This window comes from Amphiprion ocellaris, chromosome 19 (assembly GCF_022539595.1).
Source record: "Amphiprion ocellaris isolate individual 3 ecotype Okinawa chromosome 19, ASM2253959v1, whole genome shotgun sequence".
NCBI classification, from domain to species: domain Eukaryota; kingdom Metazoa; phylum Chordata; class Actinopteri; family Pomacentridae; genus Amphiprion; species Amphiprion ocellaris.
This window is the reverse complement of record NC_072784.1, coordinates 10,248,342-10,261,197: the sequence shown is the minus strand read 5'-3', so window position 1 is coordinate 10,261,197 and position 12,856 is coordinate 10,248,342. Positions and strand designations below refer to the sequence as shown.

The window sequence follows — 12,856 nt, the reverse complement described above, 5'->3', positions numbered from 1 at the left end:
TCACAAACTTTATTGCAGTTATTGAACAGAATTCAAATCTTAACACGATTCACCGACAGTGGAAAGTACATTTATTCAGGTATTACGCTTTGAGTTGTTTTTGGATTTTTTTCTTTTCTGACAAATTTTCTTAGTTTTTGACAATTTTTGGATAATTTTTTACGTTTAGGTTATTTTGAACCTTTTTAAAAATTAATATAGAACAATTTATGCAGAACTTCGAAAAATTGTTAAAGTAAATTTGTAAAGAAATGTGTTTTTTGATGATAGCTTGTCTTTCTAGGCTCATTTTTGTTTTTGCTGGATACCATTGGAGACTTTTTGACCATTTCTGAGTAATTTGGAAGGGTGTAGTTGACACGTTTTGAGTCATGTTTGATTATTTCTTTGTCTCAATGGACCAAAATGGTCTTTTGAGTCATTTTGGACAGATTTTGAGTTGTTCTTGATTATTTTTTGTCTTTTTTAAAATAATCTTTGGGTAATTTTTGACATGTTTATGTTATTTTGGACAATTTTGAATCACTATGGAGAATTTAGCCATTTTTTTGGTCATTTTCAACAAATTTTGTGTCCATTTACACCCAATTTGGAGAACTGAGAGACATCTTGGACACGTTTTGAATAATTTTAGACAAATTTTAGACATTGCGGCCAAAATTTTAGTCATTTTTTAAAATGCTTGCCTAGTTTTGGACACATTTTGGGGGAATTTTGATTGAATCTGGCAACTTTTTGGGTCATTTTGGACACTTTTTGAGATATCTTAGACTGTCTAGAATGTCTAGAGCAAAAATTTTAAACTCTTCTTTTGTAATTTGCACAAATTTTGAGTCCATTTAAACACATCGGGGACTTCAGAGTTGTCGACTCAATTTGAACAAATTTCTGTCATTGTCACTGTGGCCAAATCTTTAGCAATTTTTGAACATTTTTATGTAGTTTTAGATGCAATTTGAGTCATTTTGGACATGTATTGACATAGTTTGGACTGAATCTGTGTGATTATCACCACTGTAAAGTCATTTTAGGTATTTATTGGTCACTTCTCAACAAATTTTGTGTCCATTTACATCCAATTTGGAGAAGTTAGAGTCATCTTGGACCATTTTGAGGAACGTAAAACAAAATTGAGACATTGCGTTCGCACCTTTTGTCATTTTTGAACATTTTTACGTAGTTTTGGACACATTTTCAATCATTACGGGAAGATCTTGAGTAGATTTGACCATTTTTGAGTCATTTCGGAGACATTTTGTATTGTTACATTGAAGTATGAGCTGATCAAGTGTCACATTTGGACCCTGATCAGCTGCAGATAAAGTTAAGTTTCTGTTTTCTGTTTGACTTGTTGAAACAGCGTCTGATATGAAGAACATGACCTGAGGTGTTGTTTCACCAAACAGAAAGAATTCGGCTCTGATCTGCCAGAACTGAAGAAGTTTCCTGGGGGCTCAGATAGTTTTTAGATGAATCATCTCAGTGTTCAGGTTGATGGATCCTTCTGCTACTTTTTCACAGATTTTGGACTCTTCATTCATCTTGAGCAGGTTTTGAGTCATTCTGGACCCTTTTTGCTCATTATGGACAGGTTTTCACAAACTTTGGACAGATTTTGAGTCATTTTGCACTTGTTGTAAGTGTTTTTGGAAACCCTTCCATTCATTTCAGACATGTTTTTCACAGGTTTTGGACACTTTCCTTCATTATGAACACTTTTCCACTAATTTTAGACAGTAATTTTCCCTCATTATGGACAGGTTTTGAATAATTGTGATCAACTTTTGAGGGATTTCAGACATTTTTTCATCCATTTTGGACACATTTTCACTTGTTTTAGTCAAGTTCTGAGTGTGTTTGGACACCTTTTAATTCATTATGGACATCTTTTCACAGATTTTGGACACTTTCCTTCATTTTGGACACCCTTTCACTTACTGTAGTCAAGTTTTGAGTGTTTTTGGACACCTTTTTATTCATTGTGGACACATTTTCAGATTTTGGACACTTTTTACTCATTATGGACAGGTTTTCACAAACTCTGGACGGGTTTTGAGTCATTTTGCGATCGTTTTTAATTTTTTTGGACACCCTTCCATACGTATTTGACATGCTTTTCACAGATTTTGGACACTTTCCTTCAATTTGGACTCTCACTCATTTTGGACAGGCTTTTAGTCATTGTGGTCAACTGCTGAGGGATTTTGGACCCTTTTTCATCCATTTCGGACACATTTTCGCTCGGTTTAGTCAAGTTTTGAGTGTTTTTGGACACCTTTTAGTTCATTATGGGCACTTTTTCACATATATCGGGCACTTTCCTTAGATTTTGGCACTTTTTCACTCATATTGGACATTCTTTCTGTTCTTTTTTGACGTCTCCTGCTGGTTTATGTTTGTTTCTATGGAGATCCGAGCAGGAATGAAGCTGAAACCATTCTGATCATGTGGTGTGTTTTTAGGCAGCCGGCTGCTTCCACTGAGTATTTTTACTGAAGTCTAAAAACAGTTGGAGGGAAAAACAAACCAGCAGAACTGAACTCTGACTGTAAACGTTGAGAGCAACAAGTTTATTCCAGCTTATCTCGTAAAAACAATGCTGTGAATGTGAAAACTGAAGCTGTGATGTTTTAGAGTGACTCCTTTTATGGCTCTGTTTGTGTTTATCAGAACTTTACTGCTTCTTCAGATCTTTAACATGAGGGGAAAATCGTCCAAAATGACTCCAGAATTGTTCATAATCACAGAAATGTGGGGAAAATGTGATCAAATTGACTTGAAACTGCAGAAAAAGACAAATGATTGTCCAAGGTGGCTCAGAAATTGCCCAGAATGACTAAAATCTTTTGAAATGACTTGAAACTTGAAAAACTGAAGCATTAAGCATAAGCAGTCTGCAGTGGTTCATGTCCACTCAGAGGTTTTCTGAAGGTAAAAATGGAAACAGAACGACATGAAGACAGAGACAGGACTCAGAAATGTCTTCTAATGATGGAAATCAGGCATGATTTTTGTTATTTTGGATGATTTTTGCATGATTTTGAACAGTTTTTCATGCATTTTGGACAGTATTTGAGTTGTTTTGGACCAAATTTCTGTCATGTTGGACAATATCTGAGGGATTTTCAAAATTTTTTGCCATTTTGTACATATTTCAACTAGTCCTGGTCACATTGGTCTGTCTGTCTGTCTGTCTGTCTGTCTGTCTGTCTGTCTGTCTGTCTATCTATCTATCTATCTATCTAGTTTATGTGACAAATAGTCCAAACATGAGAAAAATTTCATTGAAAATCACAAAATTCTTTCCTAAATGACTCAGAAGTTGTACAAAACGAGTGAAGTTTTGTCCAAAATAACATGTTGTGTCAAAAATGACTCAAAACCTTGATAAAATTAGTGAAAAATTGAGTCCAAAATGACTCAGAAATCATTCCAAAATGACTTGAAAATTGTCTGAAAATCACAAAAATCTTTCTAAAATGACTCAGAACTTGTACAAAATGAGTGAAGCTTTGTCCAAAATAACATGTTTTGTCAAAGTGACTCAAAACTTTGATAAACTAGTGAAAAATTTAACCCAGAATGACTCAGAAATTGTCCAAAATGACTTGAAAGTTGTCAGAAAATCACAACAATCTCTTCGAAATGACTCAGAACTTGTACAAAATGAGTGAAGCTTTGTCCAAAATAACATGTTTTGTTAAAAATGACTCAAAACCTTCATAAAACTTGTGAAAAATTGAACCCAAAATGACTCAGAAATCATCCTAATTGAGGTGAAAGTTGCACAAATTTACAGTCATTGTTGTAAAGAAGCAGACTATTGATGTGGACGTTATGTAGAGTCTTGGCCCTTTGATTTTGTTTTATGTACTTATATATTTTCTGTATTTTTTAGTTGTTATTATCTTTATTTAATAAAACTTAAAACATTGTAAAATACCAGTAAATTGTACAAAAAATCTACAGTTAAAGTATGAATTTCTTACAGTTGAATATGAAGTTCTGAGGCTTAGAAATGATGGAAAAAGTTCATTAAAATGTGATAAATCTGGACACACCTCTATGTATTTAAAGGACACGGAACTCTGGAAATATTCACAGTATGAATAGAACTTTGATCATTAATAAAGTTGCTGGAGAAGATCAGCTGGTATTGATCAGGTGTCTTCACGTGAAGCTTTTTTATCGATCAGGATGAAGCAGCGTCTTGGTCTTCCTCCCGCTGACCTCCTCTCTGGTGGTCCATTACTGCTGCAGCCGCCGGCGGCCACATGAATGGATTCGCTCACGTTATGCAACAGAGCAGCACTAAAACCTCCAGAGTCTTTGTTCCTGGACGTAGTGAAGCATCGCATGTGGCCTTCAGCGGCGTTTCCTCCTCACTGCTTCATCCTGAACACGTGTCGAAGCTCAAAGAAAACAGAATAACGTGGATTTACTGCAGAACAGAATTCAGCATTTAGTCTCAGAAAACTGGGAAAGAGTCTGGACCTGATTATATTCCTTTTCTACAACTGTTATTTACTGAACAATTTACACATTCTGTTCAATTACAGAAAAAAATCTTTGTTTTTGACAATTTGTGGGTAATTTTTTTTTACACGTTTAAGTGATTTTGAACCTTTTTTAATGAACATAGAGCAATTTTATGAGTAACTTCAGATGACAATTTTTAAAGTAAATTTGTAAATAAATTTAATTTTTGATAGTATTTTGTCTTTCAAATATTAACACGATTCACCGACTGTGGAAAGCAGATTTACTCAGATGCTACATTCAAGTATTAAACACCTTATTTTCATTTTATGTTCTTGGACATCCCTGAAGCTGAGTCATTTTGAACAAAGTTTGAGTTGTTTTGGGATTTTTCTTCTTTTTTGACATTTTTCTTTGTTTTTGTCCATTTTTGTGTATTTTTTTTTTTTTACATGTTTAGGTCATTTTGGACCTTTTTAAATTAGCATAGAACAATTTTATGAGTAACTTCAGACAATTTTTAGAATAAATTTGTAAACAATTGTAGTTTTTGATAGTATTTTGTCTTTCTAGACTCATTTTTGTTTTTGCTGGATACCATTTGAGACTTTCTGACCATTTCTGGCTAATTTGGAAGGTTGCAGTTGACACATTCTGAATTATTTTGGATTATTTCTTTGTCTCAGTGGACTAATTTTGGTCTCTTGAATCATTTTGGATGATTTTATTTTATCATTTTGGACAGATTTTGAGTTATTCTTGATTATTTCTTGTCTTTTTTTAATAGTCTTTGGGTAATTTTTGACATGTTTGTGTTATTTTGGACAATTTTGAATCACTGTGCAGAATTTAGCCATTTTAATTTAGTTTTCTTTTGGCCATTTTCAACCAATTTTGTATCCATTTATACGCAGTTTGGAGAACTTAGAGTCATCTTGGACATATTTTGAGTATTTTTAAACAAAATTTTAGCCATTGTGTCCAAATTTGTAGTCATTTTTGACATTTTTTTTTCTAGTTTTGGACACATTTTGGGGGAATTTTTATAGAAATTGACAACTCTGGGATCATTTTGGACACATTTTGAGATAGCTTAGACTGTCTTGAATATCTAGAACAAAAATTTTGATCTCTTATTATAGATAATTTGCTGTAAAATCACTGAAAAAAATCATAAATTTACGCGTAGTTAGAAAATCTTAACGTCCACGTCAAAAATCAGCATTTTTACAAATATTTGTTCTTTTAAGACAATTAACTGTAAAATTACAGTTTAACTAGATTTAAATCAGTTTATTTAGTTAAAAAGTGTGTGGATGCAGCCTCAGACAGGAGAGTTAGACTGCATTCTCCAGGTGTTTTTGGGTGTTTTTGGGTGTTTCCAGGTGTTTCCAGGTTACCTGTAGCTGCAGGTCCTCATGTCTGACTCACAGAAACATAATAACCTGAATCCTGCCTCGGCTTTGTTCAAACAGCAGCGAGTCCAGACAGACTGAGGCTGATTCACGTTTTATTCCGACGATCTGGTTTCTGGTTGAAGCTTTTATTTCCTGTGACGTGTAGTTTTAGAGCCTCTGATGCAGAACATGTGGAGCTTTAAAGTCACATTAAACAGTTTCTGTCCATCCATTATCTACACACTGCTTAATCAATTTCAGTTTATTTCTGCTAAATCTGTTCTGTGCAAGATTGCAAAGTTTGAGTCATTTTGAACAAAGTTTGAATCATTTTGGACAAAGTTTGAATCATTTTGAACAACTTTTGAGTAAACTTGGAGCCATTTTGAAAGATTTTTGAGTAATTTTTGCCACATTTTTGGTCATTTTGCACTATTTTTAGATCTTCTAAGCATTCTGAGGCTGAAGCTGTCGCCACATTTAAGTTCTTTTTTTTTGTCTACATTTATTCTCATTGTTTAGCTCCACAAAAGAGGTGTCAACATTATATGAGATTGATGCATATTTTAGTCTTGCAGCCACGTTTAAGTTCGATCGCCACAGTTATAGGTGTTATTCTGTCTCACCTAGCATTAGCATTAGCATTTATCACCGTGGTTACCTGTCGGCTGGTTTAAGTTAGAAAAACTTGTTGTCTTGTTCTTTGTTAATGAAGTAAACACTGTTAGTGAATAAATAAATCCATGTTATTATTGTTCTTCTGGTTGTGAAACTTTGTGTTTAACTCACCAGGCTGTAGATAAAACTTCCTCCAACTTCTTCTTCTGTGGTGAAGCTGCTTTAAATACAGATGATTTGATTGGTGTGTTTGTGTGTTTTCGACCACTGTAGGTTCTCGGCGCTGCACCATGCCGCCCTCACAGGAACCAGCGAGCTGCTGTCAGCGCTGCTGGAGGCTCAGGCCACTGTGGACATCAAGGACAGCAACGGTGAGTCAATAGTTATCTTTATTATCACCGTTAGAGACGGTTTTATACCGCTGGACTGTCAGTTTGAAGCTAGTTTGGTTCTCCAACATCGTTTACTTGGTTCTGCTGAAGTTAAAAGTTCCACATATTATGGATGACTGTACAAAATTATTTTTTTTGTGACCTGAGAAGCTTAACAGCTTAGTTCAACCCTAACCCTACACCAATTTTGACAATTTTTAAATGATTTTGAACACATTTGGAGTCATTTTGGAATATTTTTGAGTCAATTTGGACCAAATTTTGAGCCATGTTATGCAGGTTTCAAGTAACTTTGGACACGTTTTTGGTGTCTGTTGTCCATTTTCTCCTCACTTCGGTTCTTCTGGTTTCTGTCGACAAGCTTCTGGTTTATTTTTGACTCCTCTGGACAGAATTGGTGCAGTTCAAGTAAATTTGTTGTCTTTCTGACTCAGACTTGTTTCTTCAGGTTCTTGATGGGTTTAAGTCATTACTTTGGGGAGACCAGTCTAAAACCTTCATTCTAGCCTGATTGAACCATTTCTTTACCACGTCTGATTTGTGTTTGGGCTCATTGTCTTGTTGTAACATCCAACTGTGTCCAAGATGAACCTTCTGCTGATGATTTTAGGTTTTCCTGAAGAATATGGAGGTAATCCTCCTTCTTCATTATTCCATTTACTTTGTGTAAAGCTCCAGTTCCACAGAGCATGATACTGCCACCACCATGCTTGATGGTAGGTTTGGTGTTCTTCAGGTTAAAGGCCTCACCTTCTCTCCTCCAAACATATTTCTGCTCAATTTTTGTTCCATCTGACCACAGAACTTTCCTCCAGAAGGCCTTTTCTGGAGGAACACTGTGATGATAAACATGGCCTTTGTCACTTTATCTCCTCTGCATCATATTTGCAGTCTGTCCTGACTTCACCGGTGTGTTTGTTGCAGGAATGCGTCCGCTGCATTACGCCGCCTGGCAGGGAAAAGCTGAATCTGTCCTGATGCTGCTTCGGTCTGGAGCTTCGGTGAACGGAGTCTCTCTGGATGGTCACATCCCGCTTCATCTGGCTGCTCAGTACGGACACTTCGAGGTGGTGAGTAACATTTACTGCTTTCTTTCTGGTATTTGTACCCTTATAGTAACATAAATAATCTATTGTGCTCAATAAATGAAACTCTGTTCAGCAAATCTTTGTTAAAAAATTAATTTCTCCATCCTCAGTGCCAGAAACCTGCTGTGGATAGATCAGAGCTGGGTTTGTTGTAGATTTGGGGTGATTATTGGTGACCCTGTTTCTGTGGATGTTCTGACAGATGAAACTCAGAGGTTTTGTTTTTAATCCTCCCGTCAGATTTGACTCCTTCTGTTGTCGGATGTTTTTAAGGCCGGATTAAGATGAATGTAGGTGAACTATGACAGAAACCCCCCACTGAGAATTTGAAGCTGTGTAGTGTACATCACTATCATTCTGTAATTCTGAAGTGCAGAATGGTCTGACTGCACCCCACAATCATTCTATGTATAATGTAATGTGATGCAGTCAGACCTACAGAAATACAAAATGATTGTGAGGTGCAGTCAGACCATTCTGCACTTCAGAATTACAGAATGATAGTGATGTACACTCAGACCATTCTACACTACGTTATTACAGAATAATAGTAAGGTGCAATCAGACCATTCTATGCTACATTATTCATTATTGCAGAGTGTTAGTGAGGTGCAGGTAGACCATTCTACACTACAGAATTACAGAATGATAGTGATGTGCAGTCAGACTATTCTGCACTACAAAATTACAGAATTGGATCATTCTCCACTGCAGAACTGGCAGGCTAAATGAGACAACTATCTGATTGCCTGTGTATCTTCTGGTTAAAAGTTGCATCTCTGTTTGTGGTTTTCAGTCGGAGATGTTGCTGCAGCATCAGTCCAATCCCTGTCTGGTCAACAAGGCCAAGAAGACTCCTCTGGATCTGGCCTGCGAGTTTGGACGAGTCAAGGTGAGCATTAGTCATTTTATTCATTTCTTTGTGGACCAGTAGAGAGGAGAAAGTTATTCTAAACTCTACAGTTTGGTGTTCAGGACTCATTTTTTAACACTTACATATTCAGATGCATGTTTCTAGTTTCTCCTTCTTTTTCTATCTTCAGTTTGTCATAATTTGCTCAAAATGCCATGAAATTCTTCTCCTTAAGGTTTCCTTAATACGCTCAGTAAATGTTTAAGGTTCTCTCCAAATCTTGGTTAAATACCAAGAATCCCTTAAAGTTAGTCCACAAACTAAAGTCAGAGAAAATCCCTGAAGCTACGTCTGATTCTAAACTACAACGTGATTTAGTTCCTGAAGAAAACTGAACAGACTTCTTTACTTCATTTTTGCTGAGATTTCCTCACGTGTTCATGATTTTCTGTGATTTATAGATCTAATTTAATCATTTGTTTGTGTCTTCTTTGATTGGTTCCTCCAGAAACATCATCTTTTCCTTCTGTGTTTTGTGATCACTATTCAGAAAAGTCTTTCAGTTGCTCATAGTGATCTCAGAATTTTAGTACTATGTCTTGATTTTATCTTAGATATAGGTTGTTGTCCTGTGCTGTGTCATTTTTAAATATATATATGTTTTTTTTACAGATTTACTGTGTCGGTTTTCTTGCTGTTTTCAGTTTTGCTTTTTTTGCTGCTGTCATCTCAGCCTATAAAAAGAATTCAACCTCTTGGAAGTTTTCCCCTTTCATTGCTTTTCAGCAATTAGTCATGATCCATTTAATTATTTTTTTTGACAATAATTTATCAAATAATGATAAAAATGTAAAGTGATTCCACAAATATTCATCTCCTTGCAGTCAGTATTTAGTAGATGCAGCATTGATCCTGAACATCTGGGATTTTACTAGTTATTTTCTATAATTTAACAAACAGGGAAAATATGTAAAATAAACATTTTTACAGGGTGTGAAGCCATTTTCAGGGTTCAGTATCTCCAGAAATATAACTCTCAACTGCTGCTGCTTCGTGAAACTTTGCATCACTTGAAATCACAAACCAGGATGCTGTTTTCAGATGTCACCACCACCCCATGTTTTCAGCTCAACAGACAGAAATAAAGGCATAAATGAACATTTTAATCTTTTTTTTTTTTACCCTGTAAACCTGAAACGTGTCTGGTTGTTCTGCAGCAGTCAAACTGAAACAGTGTTTACTGTAAAATACATCACATTGAGTTCATTCAGACAGACGTCATGTTTCAGAGCTGAGGGTGGTTTCCTTAAAATGAGCCAAACATCTGGATTCGTTCAGAGTTCAGGGTCTCTGAGGTTTTATCTCATATCACCTGCAGCAGCTGTCTGCTGCCACAACTTCAGTTTGACTCCATTTTGTCCTCTGTAGGGACTTTCCTCAGGGAACAATGAACATTGAGAGGAACTCTGTGTTTCCACCAACTGCATAGATGGAGTTCTGGTGGTTTTAACCAAAGTCAACATGATTTTTAACCAGCTTTATATTGCTGTGCATAGATTGATCATGCTTCCTGTTGCCCTCCGAATGTCTCCTCTTTAGTTTTACGTATTTCACTGAGGTTAGCGACATCTTTTCCTAGTTAGAGAAGGTTCAGACAACATGCAATAAAACAACATGAGAGAGAATTTACACGGCAATTTGAAGATGTCAGATTCAGCTCTAGTAAAGTTGTGGGACATTTTAACCGTATGAACTCTGAAGTGAAAACATGAAGAAGGAGAGAGAAAAAGAAATGTTTTCTGTCAGTAGGACTCAGATAGAATGATGGAAATCAGAAAATAAGTGTCATTTATTTTAGAAAAAATGTAAAATCAACACGTCCAACATTTTGCCAACAGATCTTAAGCCACTTTAAATAATGTCGTCTCCACACACTGTAGTTAGTTGTTTATTGTAGTTTGTGTCATTTTGGGACATTTTGGGACAATGCTTTTAGTCATTTTTGTCTTGTATTTGCTGTTTTGTGTTTCATTTGTCTTGTTTTGTGTCTTATTTTTGTCTACTTTGTGTCATTTTGTGTGTCTTTGTGGTTGTTTTGTCTCCTTATGCTGTAGATGTTTTTCTATCTGACTGATTGAAATCCATTACTTAATGTAAAACCATGTGTTCTGGTGTCTCCAGGTGGCCCAGCTGCTGCTGAGCAGTAACATGGTGGTGGCGCTGTTGGAAGGAGAGAGGAAGGAACCGACGGACTCGGCCTTCACGACACCTCTTCACCTGGCCGCTCGCAACGGACACAAAGACATCATACGGTGAGAAAACGTCACATTTAACTTCCTACAGCTCCTCGTGCAAACCTGCAAAACCTTTAAAGGACAATTCTCTTTGTATAAAAACATAAAGTTAGCAGCTACATTAGTCTAAGCAAGATAATGTTAGAAGTTACATTAGCCACAAGATAATGTTAGCAGCTACATTAGTCTAAACTAGATACTGTTAGCAGCTAATTTACTCTAAATAAGACAATGCTAGCAGCTACATTAGTCTAAACAAGATAATGTTAGAAGCTACATTAGCCACAAGATAATGTTAGCAGCTACATTAGTCTAAACTAGATACTGTTAGCAGCTAATTTACTCTAAATAAGACAATGCTAGCAGCTACATTAGTCTAAACAAGATAATGTTAGCAGCTAATTTACTCTAAATAAGATAATGCTAGCAGCTACATTAGTCTAAACAAGATAATGTTAGAAGTTACATTAGCCACAAGATAATTTTAGCAGCTAGTCTAAACTAGATAATGTTAGTTGCAACATTAGTCTAAATGAGATTTTAGCTGCTACGTTAGTCCGAATAAGATTGTTAGCTGCTACATTAACCTAAACAAGATTATCTTAGCTGCTAAGTTAGCTTTAAAAAAGATAGTCAGCCAATATGTTTCCTTAAAGAACATAAAATTAGCTGCAACTCTTGCCTAAACAACGTGTTTGCTGCTGGATTAGCCTTAACAAAATAATGTTATGGCCACTAATTTTGCCTAAAAAAGCTAATTTTAGCTGCTACATAGCCTGTATGGTAATGTTAAATGCTAAACCAGTCTCAGTCAGGTGATGTTAGCTCCTAGTCAGCCTACACAACTTAATCGTAGTTGCTGAGTTAGTATTCAAAAAAGATTTTCAGCTGTTACTTTTGCCCCTAAATAACATAATATAAGCCACCAAGACAATGTTAGCCACAAGTTTACCTAAAACGATCTTGTTAGCTGCTACATTAGCCTCAACAAGGTGTTTCCTGCTAAATCAGTCTAATTTTAGGATATAACAATAAAATAACATAGTAATAAAACATTAACACAAGAAACATCATATTAAACAATGTGACAGTAATAAGTGTGTTCAGATGTATACGTACCTACAACCAATATGTGTCCACATCTAATACATTAATTTCACCACAAGTTTAAGACCCATTGACTTATCATCATTGTTGTTTTTACTGATATCTTTTATAATTTGGTGAGTGGACTGTAAAGAAGGAAGTGATGTCTCCCTGTTGTTTAAAATGTTGGTGAACTCTGCAGAAGTCCATGTGGTTGATGGTCGGAGGCTGCAGATGTAGAAATAGAGGGCAGGGCTGCTGTGGTCTGTGGTCTGTAACCCAATATGAACTGTGGAGCTGGTTCAGTGTGCAGCATTATTGTCGTGCTTTACATTCCCACAGACGGTTTCTGAATGGGAATGCACCTAACTGGCTGCTTTATGGGTAATAACTGAGACACATTTAAATGAAGCAGAGTTTCAGTGTACAACACTTTGTTTTCATGTGAAACAAGTTACAAAGGTCTGTATCATAAAAATGCAGCTCTCAGAGGTATTACTATGTGAAATTTATAAATGTTTATAGGCCCAAAAGATTTCTGAAAACTCTTGTTTAATTAATCATCAACAAGAAAATGTTGAATATATGTCGATAAAAAATAGTTTTCTTTGGATAACTTGTGAATTACATTACAAGTTGAAGTGATTAG

The 12,856-nt window shown here is 35.7% G+C and overlaps 1 protein-coding gene across 1 annotated transcript in view; it reads left to right on the top strand.

The window, feature by feature from the left end:
- LOC111579305 (caskin-2-like) overlaps positions 1-12,856 on the top strand; it is a 64,469-nt gene that overhangs the window by 28,959 nt on the left and 22,654 nt on the right. The window contains 4 exon segments of the mRNA XM_023286546.3: positions 6,768-6,865; positions 7,811-7,956; positions 8,771-8,866; positions 11,009-11,139. Of these exon segments, the coding sequence (XP_023142314.2) occupies positions 6,768-6,865; positions 7,811-7,956; positions 8,771-8,866; positions 11,009-11,139 (471 nt within the window).